Source organism: Cololabis saira, chromosome 13 (assembly GCF_033807715.1).
Source record: "Cololabis saira isolate AMF1-May2022 chromosome 13, fColSai1.1, whole genome shotgun sequence".
Classification (NCBI taxonomy): domain Eukaryota; kingdom Metazoa; phylum Chordata; class Actinopteri; order Beloniformes; family Belonidae; genus Cololabis; species Cololabis saira.
In genome coordinates this window covers 18,509,309-18,527,439 of record NC_084599.1, presented here as the reverse complement: position 1 = coordinate 18,527,439, position 18,131 = coordinate 18,509,309, and the positions used below count along the sequence as shown (strand labels likewise).

General features: G+C 41.9%; 1 protein-coding gene across 5 annotated transcripts in view; it reads right to left on the bottom strand.

Moving 5' to 3' along the window:
• patj (PATJ crumbs cell polarity complex component) overlaps positions 1-18,131 on the bottom strand; it is a 128,095-nt gene that overhangs the window by 72,019 nt on the left and 37,945 nt on the right. For 3 of the 5 annotated variants that reach the window (XM_061738106.1, XM_061738109.1, XM_061738110.1), the window contains exons 11-18: positions 17,547-17,676; positions 13,291-13,416; positions 7,129-7,190; positions 6,986-7,042; positions 5,715-5,849; positions 5,397-5,597; positions 4,945-5,034; positions 1,808-2,017 (exon numbers count right to left, since the gene is read on the bottom strand). In XM_061738106.1, the coding sequence (XP_061594090.1) occupies positions 1,808-2,017; positions 4,945-5,034; positions 5,397-5,597; positions 5,715-5,849; positions 6,986-7,042; positions 7,129-7,190; positions 13,291-13,416; positions 17,547-17,676 (1,011 nt within the window). The remainder of the gene's footprint in view (positions 1-1,807; positions 2,018-4,944; positions 5,035-5,396; positions 5,598-5,714; positions 5,850-6,985; positions 7,043-7,128; positions 7,191-13,290; positions 13,417-17,546; positions 17,677-18,131) is intronic. The other 2 variants (XM_061738107.1, XM_061738108.1) reach the window with 2 other exon arrangements.

Genomic DNA, 18,131 nt, shown 5'->3' with positions numbered 1-18,131 from the left:
AGAACAATCTCAGTCTGGTAGACACAAACCATCTGCACCTCTTTTTATGAAATATTCACTATTATACATTCATAAACTTAATGTTTTTTACTCATGCTTGTTTGTGCATAAGTTTATCAATAGAAAACAAGATCTTCCTGTCACTTTCCAGCAGTTTTTTACTTTTTCATCTGATTTTAATTAATCTCCAACTAGACACAGTGGCAATCTTCATTTACCCTTACACATCTGGTCATCAATTTGATATTACATTTAGATCCAAAACGCTGGAATGACTCTGGAATGTGTCGCTGAAGTCAACATTATCTTTTACCTCCTTCAGACAGTTATTAAAAAAACATCTTATTCTGTCTTAACCTTCAAAGGTCTTTATCTTCAATGTAATCTAGACCTTGTAACCATGTTCTCTTTGACATTTATATTGATAATTCTTTTAATTTGTTGCACATTATCTTTGTTACTTCCTCACAGTTGTTGATGGGAGTGGAACTCTGTACAAACCCTTCGGGCTTCGTTCCCTCCATGCACTGTTTTAAAAAAAAATTGTGTTAGATAAATGAAATGAAAATGATGTAAGAGCAGCAGCCGGATGCTGATCTGCAGCCGTGCACAAACTGAAGCATGAAGGACACTTCAGGACATTTACAACCAACTCATCCTCAAAAAAACACCCTTAAACATGCTGGAGCTAACAAAGCATCAACAGAGTTAGCATGTTCCAGGAGCCTTCCCTTCCAGGAGCCTTCCCTTCCAGGAGCCTTCCCTTCCCAGGAGGATTTCCCTTCCCAGGAGGATTTCCCTTCCAGGAGCCTTCCCTTCCCAGGAGCCTTCCCTTCCAAGAAGCCTTCCCTTCCAAGAAGCCTTCCCTTCCCAGGAGCCTTCCCTTCCCAGGAGCCTTCCCTTCCCAGGAGGATTTCCCTTCCAGGAGCCTTCCCTTCCAGGAGGATTTCCCTTCCAGGAGCCTTCCCTTTCAGGAGCCTTCCCTTCCAAGAAGCCTTCCCTTCCAAGAAGCCTTCCCTTCCAAGAAGCCTTCCCTTCCCAGGAGCCTTCCCTTCCCAGGAGGATTTCCCTTCCAGGAGCCTTCCCTTCCAGGAGGATTTCCCTTCCAGGAGCCTTCCCTTTCAGGAGCCTTCCCTTTCAGGAGCCTTCCCTTCCCAGGAGCCTTCCCTTCCCAGGAGCCTTCCCTCCCAGGAGCCTTCCCTCCCAGGAGCCTTCCCTCCCAGGAGCCTTCCCTCCCAGGAGCCTTCCCTCCCAGGAGCCTTCCCTCCCAGGAGCCTTCCCTCCCAGGAGCCTTCCCTCCCAGGAGCCTTCCCTCCCAGGAGCCTTCCCTCCCAGGAGCCTTCCCTTCCAGGAGCCTTCCCTTCCAGGAGCATTCCCTTCCAGGAGCCTTCCCTTCCAGGAGCATTCCCTTCCAGGAAGTATCCTCTGGGAGGCTTCCTTCAAGAGGCTGCTTCCACGATGATAAATGATCTCTGTTTTTGCTGAAATGGCAAAGGAAATCTGTGGTGGCATTTTTACTTTCCAGACACGAAGCTTCCACACCAGAGTCCTCCATAGCTAGTGCAGATTACCACAGGTCACCAGGTCACATTAGTCATCTACTACTAGTTTGATTCATCCAGATTCTAGTGAACTACAAAATAACCCCATATTTAGAAAAAACAAAAAAGTTTTGCTTTAAACATTTTATATATTTTCTATGTTCTATTGTGAACAAAATAGGTGTTAGTGAGATTTGCAATTTCTGTTTTTACTAATATTTTTGTCCCAACTTGTTTTTAATGATCATAACAGGAGTGGCAGTTACCTGATAGTCCAGGATGCTGAAGCCGAGCCCTTTGCCTCGCTCCTTCTGCAGCTCCAACACCTGAACGTCTGAAGACCACAGAGCCAGCTCTCCATCCTCCTCCTCCTCCTCATCTTCCTCCTCATCTTCCTCCTCCTCATCTTCCTCCTCCTCTTCATCACTGTGGAGACTCTCCTCCCCCAACTCCTCCTCCACAGAAGTCACCTGCTCCTCAACCAAAAAACAATGTACAGATGGTCATAATGAGAAGTTTAATCAGAGGACAAAGTGGTTTTCTTTCCAGACTCCATGTTTCTGGATAAATGACCAAGGTTCTTATTATAGCGCCCTCTGCTGGCCAGCTGCTCTCAGCGTTCCTAGCTTCTTTACAAATGCCATCACAAGTGAAGTTTCCTGAAGACTGGTCACGCACATCTGTAAACCTGTAAATGAAACCCAGAAATGTGGCTCTAAACTTTGGTCAGCTGCTAACGGCCACTTTGAGAGGTTTGGATCGTAGTGTCACGAAATACGGAGCGAAGAGTCACTTTAGGCCACGCCCACAAGTTTGACTCGTATGGAACTTTAAAATAGACAAAAGTTAAGAATTTTAATTACAGTAATCCCTGGTTTTTCGCGGGGGTTACGTTCCAAAAAGAACCCGTGATAAGTGAAATCCGCCAAGAAGCAACCTTTTTATTTTTTTTTATTTTACAATTATAATCAAAGGCTTCAAATTGCAGAGATCAGCCCCACCGCGACCCGATTCATTGGATTTGAATGGGAGAAAATGAAGAATGATTATGAAAAAAAATACAATAAGTACAGTAGGACGAATTGTGACTGCCGCATATTTCACTGCTCTTCTGATGCTGCTGCATCCTGACTCGCTTTGTAGCATCTTTTTCTGTGTTTTTTCCAGAGAAGAACATAGTTATGGGTCGTCGTTGCTCTTTTTTCTTCTGGGCAAAAAGATTCTTATAAACCGACATGCCACCATGGATTATATCTGAGACTGTAATGAACGATTCATCAAAGGCTCCCGTTCTTGAGCTGCTGCTGAAGCTCATTGGCCGTTCTCAGCATTGTTGCTAAGCAACCAACGTTATTGACACAGGAAGTGAAAAAGAGACTGTTTAGCCAATCAGAATGCAGAACATGATGCACAAAAACATTACTATTTACTGAAGTGTACTCTTAAATTAAACCTGCTGTACTCTACTGCCCTTATTTATTTATTTTTTTAACAGCTTGTGCTTTTTATTATTTCTTTTCTTATTCTTACCCATTTGTTATTATGTCTTTTAATGTCAATGTAAAGCACTTTGAATTACCTTGTGTTGAATTGTGCTATATAAATAAATTTGCCTTGCCTTGCCTTGCCACAATGAAAATCTGTGAAGCAGCGAAACGTGAAAGGAGAACCGCGTTATAGCCAGGGATTACTGTATACAATCACTTTTTCATGAAGTACATGCAATATTCGAAACACGAGTCAAATACAAATATTGTTAACGCAGCACCACCTGGAGGACTGACGAAGTAACGTCAAGGACTCCATGACTAAGGTGTGGAGTCTCTCCACCATGTTTAATCCCCCCCCACATGTTAACAGCTGACCAGCATTAGAGACTCATGGCAGCAAGAACAATCCAGAGCCCTCATCTTCGCTGCCTGACCCCTGAGCCTCAATAAGGCTGTCATCTATATCAATAACATCCTTTTTTTTTTTTTACCTTGTCTGCACACATATTATTGATTGATACCATGACGGTAGAAACCAAAAGTGTATATATGTGCATTATTACTATATTTAATATATATACATATACGACGACATCCACTGCCAATCCAGGAAGCAGGAACACACGGAGACACACGTCAAGCACTGGAAATCTGCAACAAAAAACCACAAACAAAGCACGAAACCGCCACGGAGCCAACCAAAACAATAACAGCAATCGACCTAAATCTTGAGATCTGATCGCAGTCTGAGCTAAGCTATCGCTACCTAAACCCAAAAACTAGAGAGCCAGCATGCAGGTGAACAAGCCAGTGTGTATGTCTATGTGTGTGTGTGTATGTATATGATCATGCGTGTGTGTGTGTGTGTGTGTGTATTAATGTGTGTATATAGTGACTATATGTGTGTATGTGTGTGTGTGTGTGTGTGTGTGTGTGTGTGTGTGTGTGTGTGTGTGTGTGTGTGTGTGTGTGTGTGTGTAATAAACCAAACAAAGCTCCACCTGAAGTGTATCTATAGTGGGGGAGGGGGGGGAGCAACCCCGCCACCCGCGAGACCAGAGGCCGACACGGAAGAGCCCGGAACCCAGGCCACCGGCAAACCCCACAGAGGGGAGAAGTAGGAGGGAGGCAACCCACCGCCTGCGAGCCCCCCCCCCGGCGGCGGCCAAGGGGGCCCGTGGGCGGGGCCCCCACGGCGCGGGAAGAAGCAGCCAGGGATCCCGCGGCGGCGGACCGCGACCCAGGCAATCCCCGGCCACCCGGTCCGGGCCGGACACGCGGCCAGGAGGCCCTCACCCTTCAGGCCAACGACCCCCACCCAGCAGGGGGCCAGCCTGCCCGGAGAGACAGAGCGTTGAACAATCACCACATGCTCGTCAATTAAAAACCGAAATAGACCGAAAATGGAAAAAATAAAAACTCTGTTTGCTGCCCTGGATCTGTTTGGTAATTCTGCCCCACACGATGTTTCTGAAAGCAGTTCTATCAGCATTCTGGGAGCTGATTGGTCCTTACAGCATCATTAGCTGCCAATACTTGCTGTTTAATCTAAATATAATACTAGTATTTATATGTTGCATAACTACAGTCATATAATTCAGGCAACAGCTCAAAAAACTGTTTTAATAACACTAACCCAAATCAATATCGGAATCGAATCAGATCAAATCGAATCAAATCTTGATAATCGATTCTGAATCTTAAGAATCGGAATCAAATCGATTCTTGACATTTGAATCGATCAGCCAGCCCTAGTCTGTGATGTCACAGGATGCTGCGGATCTGAATGGCTGAATGACCGAGCTATCCACTCCTGACTTCCTGATGTCGTTTGCTGTTACTTTTCAGAGCTTCCAGCGCAGATGGAGATCATTAATGCCCCGGAGGTGGTTTTCAGGGAATATCTCAGTTACCTGTGGGACAGATTCCTGTTCAACGGCCGGCTGCAGGCTAACGTCGTCTCCGAGGCGACCGCAGAGCATCGACGACAGCTGCATCTCGATCTGACAAACACAACAAACCGTCAGACTTAAAGATGTTGAATCAGGAGACTTAAAAAAGAAACATCTGGTTGTCACCAGGTCTTTATTTATTATTACTATTCCGGTTTTAAAACCGGAATAATGGAACAAACACATAGATCTGAGAGGTAAAGACATCTGCAGTGACGTGGAGAAGCTGCCCATCAATCTAAGAAATGAAAATGTCCCCCTCTTCTCTTAGCACTGAAGAGATGTTAGGACCTTTCCCGTCTTGTGCTTGAAACAAGAGGCTGCACGTTCTCCTCCTACAGCTCTAAAGAAAGCTGTAGGTCATCAGAACATTTCCTCCGGACAAAAGTGTGATGTTGGCTTCATGCCCTCACCTCTTCCATACTTTCCTCTGACGGCCTCCTTGATCTCTGATCTGGCAGTAGCACTGGTGCTGGTGCTGGTTCTGGTTCTGGTTCTGGTTCCAGGTCAGATATGAGGTGCCGGCAGCAGACCAGGGTGAATGGAGGAGGCACCTCCTTGAGGAAGGACACAGCTTCGCGCCGGGACTTCCCGTAGAGCTGGACGTCGTTCACCTCCACACCAAAGCAGAACATTCGTCACACCTTCATGAACTCTGATGTTTCTGGACCTCTCGGGCCAGCAGAACCCATCAGAACGGGCCAGACATGCAGCACTTTCAGTGTTTTTACCTCCAGGAGCTCGTCCTCCGGTCGCAGGACTCCGTGTCGGTCCACGGGGCCCCCAGGGGCCACAGAAGAGATGTAGTGGTGTCCGTCGAAGGAGTCCAGCTCCACGCCCAGACGCAGGGTGTGGATGGGGAGCAGCTGGAGGGCAGAGAACCGGCTCCAGTTAGACCAGGGGTCGGCAATCCGCGGCTCCAGAGCCGCATGCGGCTCTTTAGCGTCGCCCTAGTGGCTCCCTGGAGCTTTTAAAAAAATGTTTTTCCTTTTTTTCTTCTTTTTTTTCTTCTTTTTGCCTTTTTTCTTTGTTCTTCTTTTTTTCCTTTTCTCAACATTTCAACTTTTTTCTCAAAATTTTGACTTTTTTCTCGAGATTTCAACTTTTTTCTTGAAATTTTGACTTTTTCTCGAAATTTTGTCATTTTTCTCGATATTTCGACTTTGTTCTCGACATTTTGACTTTTTTCACGAAATTTTGACTAGTTCCTCGACATTTTGACTTTTTTCCTCAACATTTTGACTTTTTCCTCAACATTTTGACTTTTTTCTCAAGATTTTGACTTTTTTCTCGACATTTTGACTTTTTTCTCAACATTTCAACTCTTTTCTCGACATTTTTACTTTTTTCCCGTCATTTCAACTTTTTTCTCGACATTTCAACTTTTTTCTCAAAGTGCATAATGAAAAAAAAAATCTTCCCCCAGTTATAACTAATATAGATACATGCAGCATGTGTTGTCTTCATTCTAAGGCTCATAAAAGACTTCATTTTTTGCGGCTCAAGACATATTTGTTTTTTTTTTGGCCCAATATGGCTCTTTTAACATTTTGGGTTGCCGAACCCTGAGTTAGACAGATGGTACCGGAATGTTCTGGTCCTGGTTCTACTCTTGATCAGGCATCTGCCACAGATCTTTTTAGTAGCTTTTCTTAAACGCTGGACCCTGACCCGGTCTACCGTAGATCGTTGGACCCGGTCTATCGTAAATAGACAGTTCCTGTCTTCACTTCCAATACTGGATTTTTCTAACGGTCCCCGAGTCTGAACCAAGACGGTTCTTCCGACCTGCTCAGAACTCGGAATCTCTCCCTTGTCGTGGAGGACGGCCCACTTTCCCTCCTAAATGCCTCGTTTCCCTCCGGTCTCACTTGGCATTTCAGCTGAATATGAGGCTACTTCCTTTCGTCACGGGTCGTGTATTCACCACCTGTCTCATGAGATCTGCGGTGTTTCTCATCAGGATCATTTACCCTGATCCACCTGAAGGTGAGTGCGTTACCTTGGAGGATTTCTGCAGCTCTGCATCGTCCTCGATAACCGGATCCAACTGGACCACCTGACAGGAAACACCCACAAACAGAAACGTGAGGTCTGGTTCATCGTCAGCAGTGAAACTATATGCACTTGTGTGTTTGGTCTCACCAGGACTTGATAATCGGGTCCCAGAGCCTGCTCCCATTTAGCCCTCAGTTCTGCCTCTGAGGCTGCAACAAAATATTACAGGTGTTAAAACGCCACAGCAGCATGGCTCACACATCCTTTATCTTTCTTTATCTTTATTTCATTCATTAAAAGAAAAACAGTTCAATATAATTTAGGGGTGTAACGATACACTAATCTCACGATACGGTACGATACACGATATTGAGGTCACGATAACGATACGATACGATATTATAGCAGTATTTTTTAACAACCTTGAATGAGGAATATATAACTGGAAAAAAATGTCTTTTATTTGAAAGACACATAATACAAAACAATGCTGTGCGTTTGCCCTATTTTTACAGTTTGTAATGCTTTATAACTGTTTAAGTTTTAAAGAGAAAGCCAGGCCAACCATTTTCCACAAACTGAACTAAAAGTAAATGTCAGGTTTGCATTTTGCATCTTCAGTTTCATATAATAAAAATATTTTGCCACAAACTGAATAGTTTCTCTCATGTATGATTTGACTTTTTTCTTTTCCAGAAATTTAACAACTAAAATTGAATAAATAAATACATACAATTTTACATCATAAAAAGATTTATTCCTGCTCACCTTATAAGTGTAAGAGGAGATTCATTTTTGTTAAGAAGGTTATTTTGGTAATTCAGGGTTCATTATTTTGTAAATATATTCTTTATATTCTGTAAATCAGGGACTATAATTACACTAGTCAGTTTATCAGTTGTTAGTATGTTTTAGATTGGGCGGAGTGATACAGCACTAGGTGTTGTGTTGATGTTCTAAAATCCTACATTGTTGAGCGGACATTGAAGTACACGCAAACTCACGCAGAAGTTGTCTCCATGTTTATCCTACTCACGACACCAAAAAGGTTTAATTTAATAAGGTAAGGCTTAACTCTACACCAGACTTACATCAGTAAAGGTTCAGAGCTCAAAACAGGACCGCAAAACGGGACTACTTTCTCCTGAGCGGAGGAAGATTTTGGTCCGCGTAGCCGCGGCCGCGGTCGGATGCGCGTTTCTAGTCAACACAATAGATTAATATTAATAACATAATATCGCGATACAGGTTGTCACCTCCACGACACGTATCGTGACGTTTTTGTATCGCGAAATTTCGTGGCACGATATATTGTTACACCCCTAATATAATTACAACAAATCTCTTTCCTTGAATGAAAGGGAACAGAAAGAAGACTAGGCTTATTTTATCACTCCCTTTTTCATAAGAAATCAAATTTCAATTAATGTAATAATGTAACACTTTCCAATAAACGTAATGAAAAAAAAACTACAACAAAGTTATAAAATAACACAAAATAGCTGTCGTCAAACACAGAGAGTCGTATTCTTTTTAGATTCAAAGAAAAAAAATATGACAATGGTGCTAAAAGAGAGAGAGAAAAAAAAGAAAACCCACCTAACTTAACAATTATCATGATATTTCTTCATCAAACTGGCTTTTATTATTTAGTCAAAAAAAGGGAGTCCAAGGCACTCTTCTTGTGGAAAAATATAAAAAGCCTTTATTGAAACATGGCTAATAAGTATAAAAACATGGGAGCAGAGACCCACGCGTTTCGGCGCAAGCCTTCTTCAGGGACCCTGACTAGATTTTTTTTTTTTTCCCCAACACCAAAGAGCACCTTCAAGATTTTTTTTTGAACAATTCCCTGAGCACTTCGGATTTTCTCTTCACTTGATGGCTTTTATTATTCTTTTAAATGTAATGTTTGATTTGCATTCTTTGGCTTCTGTATCCAGATTGTTCTATAAACTGATACCTTTTACAGAAACAAAACGTTCCTGAATTTTGTTTTTTTAAAGATCTCTGTTCCTTTTAAGTTCTACTTATTTTCCGACCCGTATGTGAGGCAGCACCGCTGCGGCAGAACCTCGCTGGGGGCTTCGTTACGTGGACGAGCCGCTTTCAGCTTGGAAGGTTGTATGGATATGTGCTGAATCACCACGGTTTGACCGTGAGTGAGTGTGTGTGTGTGTTCGTCATCTTCCTCCCATAAAACATCTTACTAGTCCTAGTTGCTTGGTCTCAATGTCCAGAACCGTTTGGTTAAAACACCTCGTACCCACTGTGAAGCACGGTGGTGGAGCAACGGTGGTCTGGGGGAACAAATGTGAGGACATCTGTCTGAAGGGTAAAACGTGGCTCACACTAGGATGGCGATCCCAAACTTGGCAGCAAATGTTGAAAAAACTAAAGAATCAAGGTTTTAGGACCTGGTCAAAGTGCAGCCCTGAACCTGGCTGAACTTTTGTTTAAAGTTTGTCTAATACGAAGACTTACTACTAGGGTTGTAACAATATATCGTGCCACGAAATTTCGCGATACAAAAACGTCACGATATGTGTCGTCGAGGTGACAAACTGTATCGTGATATTGGGTTATTAATATGAATCTATTGTGTTGACTAGTAACGTGCAGTGTATTGGTGCAGACCGCGCCTCGACCCGCGGACCAAAATCTGACTCCGCTCAGAAGAAATTAGTACCGTTTTGCGGTCCCGATCACGGGACTCTTACAGGGTTTTGAGCTCTTTTACTTATGTAAGGCTGGTGTAGAGTTAAGCCTTACCTTATTAAATTAAACCTTTTTCGGGTCGTGAGTAGGATAAACACGGGGACAACTTCTGCTGATTCCAGTGTACTTTAATGTCCCTCAACAGCGTAGGATTTTAGAACATCAACACAGCACCTAGTGCCGTACTGTGGCGTATCACTCCGCCCAATGTAAAACAGACTAATCACTACAGATAAACTGACTAGTGTCATTATAGTCCCTGATTTACATCAGAATATAAAGAATATATTTATAAAATAATGAACCCTGAATTACCAAAATAACCTTCTTAACAAAAATAAATCTCCTCTTACATTTATAAGATGAGCATGAATCAATCTTTTCTATGATGTAAAATTGTATGTATTTATTTACTTTTATTTATTTATTTAATTTTAGTTTTAGTTTTACATTTCTGGAAAAGAAAAAAGTCAAGTCATACATGAGAGAAACTATTCAGTTTGTGGTAAAATATTTTTACTTGTATGAAACTGAAGATGCATAATGCAAACCTGACATTTACTTTTAGTTCAGTTTGTGGAAAATGGTTGGCCTGGCTTTCTCTTTAAAACTTAAACAGTTATAAAGCATTACAAACTGTAACAATAGGGCAAACGTACAGTATTGTTTTGTATTTTGTGTCTTTCAAATAAAAGACCATTTTTCCAGTCATATGTTCCTCATTCAAGGTTGTTAAAAAAATACTGCTATAATATCGTATCGTATCGTTATCGTGACCTCAATATCGTGTATCGTACCGTATCGTGAGATTAGTGTATCGTTACACCCCTACTAACTACCATCCGGTTTTTACACTAAAACAAACAAATGCAATGATGTTGACAAAGAGGAACCATCCTGGATTAGTACAATCCTTATGAATAAGATCAGCCCCTGTAACACCTTTATTCAGGTGTGTTCTGGTACCAACGCCCCAGCCTCCCAGAGACCGCCTGAACGCCTTGCTGTCCGCTCTGCCAGCGCCTCGGATTAAATTAGCATTGCTAACCCCGGCCTTGGCGGGGTAATTAATCAGCAGCGCTGGGCTGAATAAACAGAGTAATACATCGCTGTGAGGCTGTCACACAACTCAGATGCTTCACATCTGTCGCCTGCTAAGTGTTCGCTGGCGTTGTGGCCACTTAGCAAAGCTAATGAGGAATAAAAAGAAAGGGAATAATTTAGAGAAAAGCACTGATATATCCAAGAGCTTAATAAAGACGTTTAACCCCTCTTGTGTCTGAGATTCCTGCCGTGACCTTTTAACCCTTTTAATAGTCAGACTGACTGGAGATTGAAGACACCTGAGATGTTAATTACAGGACTTCCCTGGTGAGCCTGCTGCCCACACAACCTGAACTCGGATAACAGGAAGCTTATGGATTGATGGAGGGATTAGGGATAGATGGAGGGATGGACAGAAGTTCACGTCCTTCACTTCTTCATGCTACATTTCTATCCATTCTTCAGGTCTTTGACTGGCATTTATTTATTTATTTGATTAAAACAAATAAATCAAACAGCAGCTTCAGGCAGGACGTCTGTGGTCTTTATCAGCAGTTTAAGGACAGATGTGGAGAACTCGGTGCTCCTCGGCCGGACCTGAAGGGATCCATCATCTCTCTCTTGAAACCAAACTTTTTACCATTTCACACCGCTTCCGTCTTGATAAGTCAGAAGTTACAAATATCCAGACAACTGGCACCAAAATCCAGTGGCCAACCGTGAGCACTACCGCTGGGCCTTCACCTCATCCCAGAGAAAAGAAATCATCGCAGAAAAAAGCAACAGTACAATGAATTGAAAGGGTTTAACAAGTGTAAAGATTTCACTCTGCAGAGATTTGATGTTGAGAAATCATTGAAGGCCTACGATCTTTTGTTTTATTCCCGCCCACTTGAAATCAAACCGTGATTGGTCGATTTGCCCGTCACTCTCCACACCAAAACACTACCAATAACTTGGCTTTCCCCGGGATTTGTGAAGTCCTAACCAATGAATGAGCAGCTAACCGGGCCTTAATAGAGATGGACGATTCTGATTGGATAACAGGTTTTCAGTTTAGTTTAGTTTTATTTAGCACATACAATAAAAATAACATCACACAAATAAGTGCAGTTAAAAGAAACTGTGCAGGGAGGAGCGAGCAAGCAAGTAGGCTTATGAAGAGCCCCCACCTAATAACATTTAACAATATAGTTATGATACAAAATCATAAAATAAAATAAAAATAATACATCATAAAAATTGCATGCAGAACATGAATGAAAATAAAAAATTACTGTTGACCTATAAAGACATGATCATGAAAATATGAATATTATGCTGAACAAGTGGCAACACAGAATATGAAGTACAAAAGAAACATTGACAGTGGGAAAAGCAAGAGCTTTCTTGGCTACACGGTTGAATTAAATGTTCTCTTGAGCGACTTTTGAACATGGATAGGGACCTACTATTGTTTGCAATATGGTACCAACTATTCCAGACTTTGACACCTCTAAACCTAAACAAAAAATGGCTTCTAGATTCCAGACATTTAGGCGGATGTAGGGCGAGGGCCTGCCGTGTTGAGTAAGAATGAAATTGAGAGTTTGTAGCAAAGTATGTCCTAAAGTGCTCAGGAACATTTCCTTCTGAGGAAAATATCTTGTTAAAAAAATGCATATTTGGTAACTGTTGATGTCATAAATAGTAAGAATCTGGAGATTTTTAAATAAGGGAGCAGCAGTAGCATCCCAGACAGATCGAGATGCAAGTCTTACAAAACGATTCTGGAGAATTAAGAGAGTAGTTGTAAATGTACTCCCCCAAACAATATTACAATATGAAAGGTGAGGATAGATTAGACCATAATAAAGATTAAGTAGACACTGCTTAGAAACAAGGTGTCTAACTTTCCTTATTAGATTTGTTTATTTTCTTACTAACACAATAAACCTGTTCTCTCCAAAACAAACGCTCATCAATAATTATTCCTAGAAATCTTGTAGATGATACTTGGGGCATCTCTGTAGACTCAATTGTAATTTTAGATAAATCCTTGTTGTATGATTTTTTTTGCCACTAAAGATAATAAAATTAGATTTTTTTATATTCAGAGATACAGTAACTTGTTCATTTTAAACCATGTAACAAAGGCATCTAAGCCAGCATTCACATTACTTTTTAAAGAATTAAAGTTAGAGTTTCATACCAATAGAGCATGAACAAGTTCAGGACATGAACTTGACAGTAAACTTAATTTTAGAACATAGATGAGAGAAAATCTGTTGAATATATTGTATTAAATTAAATGGTAGAAAAAAAAGTTATTGAATACTTTATTACATTTATTATTATATTATTTTTTTTAGGCCTTCTCTGAAGGTGTAGAAGGCCCTGAAGGTTCCCCAATGCCAAAATCGGCTCTATTGGTATGAAACTCAGGGATGAACTTGGAGGTCGGTTCTTCTCGTATGGACCCCAGACCTCATCTTTCATTGTCGTACAAACACTTCAATGCGTGTCAGGACCTTTGGAGGATAGACATGCAAGCGTGTATGAGCTCACCTCTGGGTACTTGTCCTGCGTTCAGGGAGGAAGCTTCCTGTTTGGTCTTCAGGGCTCCGGACACTGAGGATCGAGCTCTGACCTCTGACGACCTCACCGAGGACATGCGAGACGACTCCCGGTGCACTGAAACACACGTTTGGACAACTGTATTGATGGGGACGTCACAATGACTTCCATTCACGGCGTACACTCAAAACTTTAGACCAAATACCAGCTCCAACCGGTACCTCGGGATGACGTCCGGCCTCATCAGGGCCAGGGCTGGGGATTTATTCAAATGGCAAGAATCGATTCGATTCCAATTCTTAAGATTCAGAATCAATTATCAAGATTTGATTCGATTCCGATTTCGATTTGGGTTAATGTTATTAAAACAGTTTTTTCAGCTGTTGCATGAATTATATGACTGTGTAGTTATGCAACATATTAATACTAGTATTATATTGAGATTCAACAGCAAGTATTGGCAGCTAATGATGCTGTAAGGACCAATCAGCTCCCACAATGCTGATAGAACTGCTTTCAGAAACATCGTGTGGGGCAGAATTATCAAACAGATCCAGGACAGCAAACAGAGGGCGTATGAGATCGGTTTTATTCTTTCCCATTTTTGAGAATTTGATTTTTAGCATTTTTGGCAAATGTAACCCCAAGACAGTATATAAAGCAAAGAAATATAGACAATTTATTATAACTGAAAACTTTAATGTTTTCATACCTTTAGACATATTTAAAGGCAACAACATGGCACTAGAAATGCTTGTTTCCAACAAAACATTCCTTTTTTGGGCATAAAAAAAATACCAATAGTTGTAAAGTAATGATGAAAAAAAATTAAAAAAAAATCGATCTTTAGACATACAAATCGATTTTTAGGAATTTTGAGAATCGATTTAGAATCGGAAAATCTATTTTTTCAACACAGGCCTAGTCAGGACCCAGTTTGTCCTCCTCGTCATGGACATACACACAAGTGTGTGGTGTCCAGGACACACTGAACTCATGTTCATGATTTTCATTAAATCACTTTTAGGTGTGATTCATCAGCTGACAGATGTCATGAGACACTAAAAGTTGAAGCCAAATTCAGAAATTGACCAAAAAAAGCTAAAAAAACTGTTTGGAAACAGTCAAAAGATCCAGCAGCAGTTTTTAGACTAATATTTATGGGGGCATATCAGTAACTTTAATCTCCGTAGCTCAGTAGTCTGCTGCCGGTAGCCGTCTCACTGGTACGGAAGAGTATTAGGGCCAGGCAGGAGAAAAATAAAAATATTTTAGAGGAGCAAGATTTTTTTTTCATTATGCACCTCGAGGAAAAAGTCGAAATGTCGAGAAAAAAGGTGAAATTTTGACTTTATTCACGAAATTTCGACTTTATTCTTGAAATTGTATTTCAACATTAATCTCGACATTTCGACTTTTTTCTCAAAGTGCACAATAAAAAAAATCCTTTCCTCTCAAGTATTTTTTCTCCTGCATGGCCCTAATACTCTTCCGCACATTGGCAACTGATTACTAGCAGGAAAAGGAGGCTTCATGACATCACAGGGGCGTGTCCAGTAATGATACAGTCCAAGGTTAGTACTGACAACCTGAAAGCGATGAGTTAAGTACAGGCCGACAGTTTTGGTCCCTCACAAACATTTATGCTTATTAACAACTATTAACAGAACATTTATCCAACTAAACACAGTTTTAGATATTTAGCTTCCTTTATGATGTGATTATTTCATTCGTAAAAATGTTGCCATCTGCTAGCGTGCTGCTCGTCCGAGTTAGACACTCCAGCTCCTTGATCCAAGATAAGTGGCCGAGAAAGTGACACGAGAAGCTGTGAAAGGCGTTATTTTCGTTCCTGTGGTCGTCCAGTGTGGTGTCCTCTTCGTTTCAGAGCCACAGAAATGACCAGGGGGTCGGCTCAGCTGATTTCCAGCTCTGCGCTCAGAAACTTTAATGAAACACAGACATTCCTGGTGGAGATAAGGGCCCTTGGCTCCTCCTCCTCCTCCTCCTCCACCTCCTCCTGTATCTCCGTGGCCAAGAGGCCACGCGGCAGGCCGGTGGAGGATCAGAAGACTAAATAATGACCCCGAAGGAGGTGAATTAATCTCTGTGACGCTGGCGGAGCAAGAATTTGAGAAAAGTACACTGAGTTGTAAACAGATTTGTCATCTTAATCTGGTGGAAAGCACAAAGGAAGAAAAGAGAGGCAGGAAAGGAGGCTTTAGCAACATTTACTTCTAAAGCTGAAGAAACAAAGTGTCCCCTGAACAGTTTGTACCTGGTAACAGTGGGAAAGCTTGTAATGATAAATTGGTGTAAGATGGACAGAGGATCTCTCAAATTTCTCAAAAACAATGTTCCTCAAAGAAAGAAAGACTGGAAGGAATTTGCACATTCCTCCTTCAACAGGAAAGAGTGTCAATGAACCATTCCAGGACCATTCCAGGGTCATCCTGAGGATAACCTTGTCTGGAGTCGACATCTCTGGATTCTGAGGCATCCTGGATGGACCACCACAATGGAACCATGGATTGTATTAACTACGGAGTACCACAAGGTTCTGGATGGAGACCTCTACTTCTTTAATATTGAATGACAACAGTCAGCATCACCTTTGTTTTCGTTTCACGTTAAGGCTTTTTCCCTCTTATCTTTGACGAGCCCATGACTGTTGGGAACTGAGTCCATGACTCAGGCCATGTTTACACATAGCCGGGTATTTACAAAAACGGATATTTCCCACTCTACGTTTTGAAAAATACCATAATTTACACAAACCCGTATAAATACGCTGTTAAGGGGAGCTATGAGCAGCCTAACCTACAGGCGGCAGTGTAACGAGAAGATAAAGTCATGCTAGTCAATCGGAATCCTGGAAAAAAACAACAAATGACACGAGTAACTTCAATGGCCAAACAAATTGTAAACACAGGTCGCACACATGACGCTGGTGAGGTTTCTGTCGCATAATGTGACGTTCTGAAGCCTAAATGTCTGTTTCCCTCTACAAGCAAACGTGAAGATGGAGTTTTCGTGTAAACGAACGGCCAAAACGCATGAAAACACCACCGTTTTTGCTACTTGTAAACGGGGCATAAGAGGTTGGGTCGGATGTTCTTTGATATGCAAATCCAGGAAGAGAATATAAAGCTCACACAGAAATACCCTTGCTGACAGTCGAACCAGCAACCTTCCTGCTGTAAGGGAACAATGCCACCCACCAAGCCACCACCCTGCATGAGCGCCATCTACTGTTCATGTTTATAAATGTCAGCTTATATACTGGCAACACTTCCAAACAGTATTACAGGTCTTTTTTTTTAAGAAATGGATGCTGTGTTGAGTTCTTTGACTTCCTTGGGCTCATATTTAACTTTCCACCATTCAACTGTAGAGGACACTACCATTGCTAGATTTTAAGAACTATAAAACATAAAAATAGCTAGGTGCAGCCAAGACGTGGAGGCAGGATTCCTCAGGATTTCATCTCAGCTTTTTGCAGATGATGTGGTCCTATTGGTGTCATCAAGTCAACATCTTCAGCTGTCTCTGCAGTGATTCACAGTCAAGTGTGAGGCAGTGGGATGAGAATCAGCACCTCCAAATCTGAGACTCTGGTTCTCTGTGTGGAAAGACTGGAATGTATTTTCTGGGTCAGTAATGCGGTGCCGCCTCAAGGAGAGGACTCCAAGGAGATCGTATTTATTTAAGAGTTAAACATGAAAGTCTGGTATCTGGAATAAAAAAATGTCTTAACCAGTTTTTCTGTACTGAATTGCCGGCACCAGTAAAACTGATTGGGTGTAATTGATCCATTTTCTACGGTAGGATTTCCGTATTTTAACAGCCGTGGTCTCGCTACACAGAAATAAGACAGACACACAGACAGACGGACATCAATTTAGTGGCCGTGGCTCAAATGTACTTTTTGGGCTGTGTCTTGTCATGATCCAAACTTAAACTTTACATGACAGTCCACAGGAGGCACTACTATTCACACACATCAGTATTTCATGAACGGTTTCAGTCGGTTTCAGCCGTTCTGTTTGGTGGACCCAATCTGGAAACACCTGGCCAGTAACGGCCGCTGGAATCACCAAACGTCTGCTTCAGCAACAATGTTCAGCCACATTTCTAATTTGGTGTTGTATAGGCTGAAAAATCAGGTGTTCCTGATGAAATGCACATAGGTGAAAGAGATTCCACAAAGAAACATGCTACAACTGAGACAAGCTACTCTCTCTTACCTCTATCTAGAGATCTCTCCAGAGCTCGGGGTTTCTTTCTGACCAAGGTGAGAACGACGGTCCGACCCGTCTGCTTCATCACCTCCAGAACCTCCTGATTGGTCAGACCGTGCAGGCTGACGCCATCCAGCTGTTCACACGGACAGTGGGATGAAGAACCAGGGAAAAGACGACAGCAGGAAGAAGAAACAACTTTACATATCTGCAAACTCCAAAACTATTTAAACAATAAATGCCTGAACAGAGGAACTGGAAGTGGCCACCAGGGGACGGGGCTTGTACAGTAAAGTAATCCCTGGTTTTTCGCGGGGGTTACGTTCCAAAAAGAACCCGTGATAAGTGAAATCTGCGAAGTAGTAACCTTTTTTTTTTTACAATTATTATACAAGGCTTCACATTGCGGAGGTCAGCCCCAACGTGACCCGATTAATTGGATTTGAACGGGAGAAAATGAAAAATTATTATGAAAAAAAAAAAACAATAAGTACAGTAGGACAAATTGTGACTGGCTTGTATTTCCCTGCTCTTCTGAAGCTGCTGCATCCCGACTCGCTCTGTAGCGTGTTTTTCTTCTAAAGCCCGCGG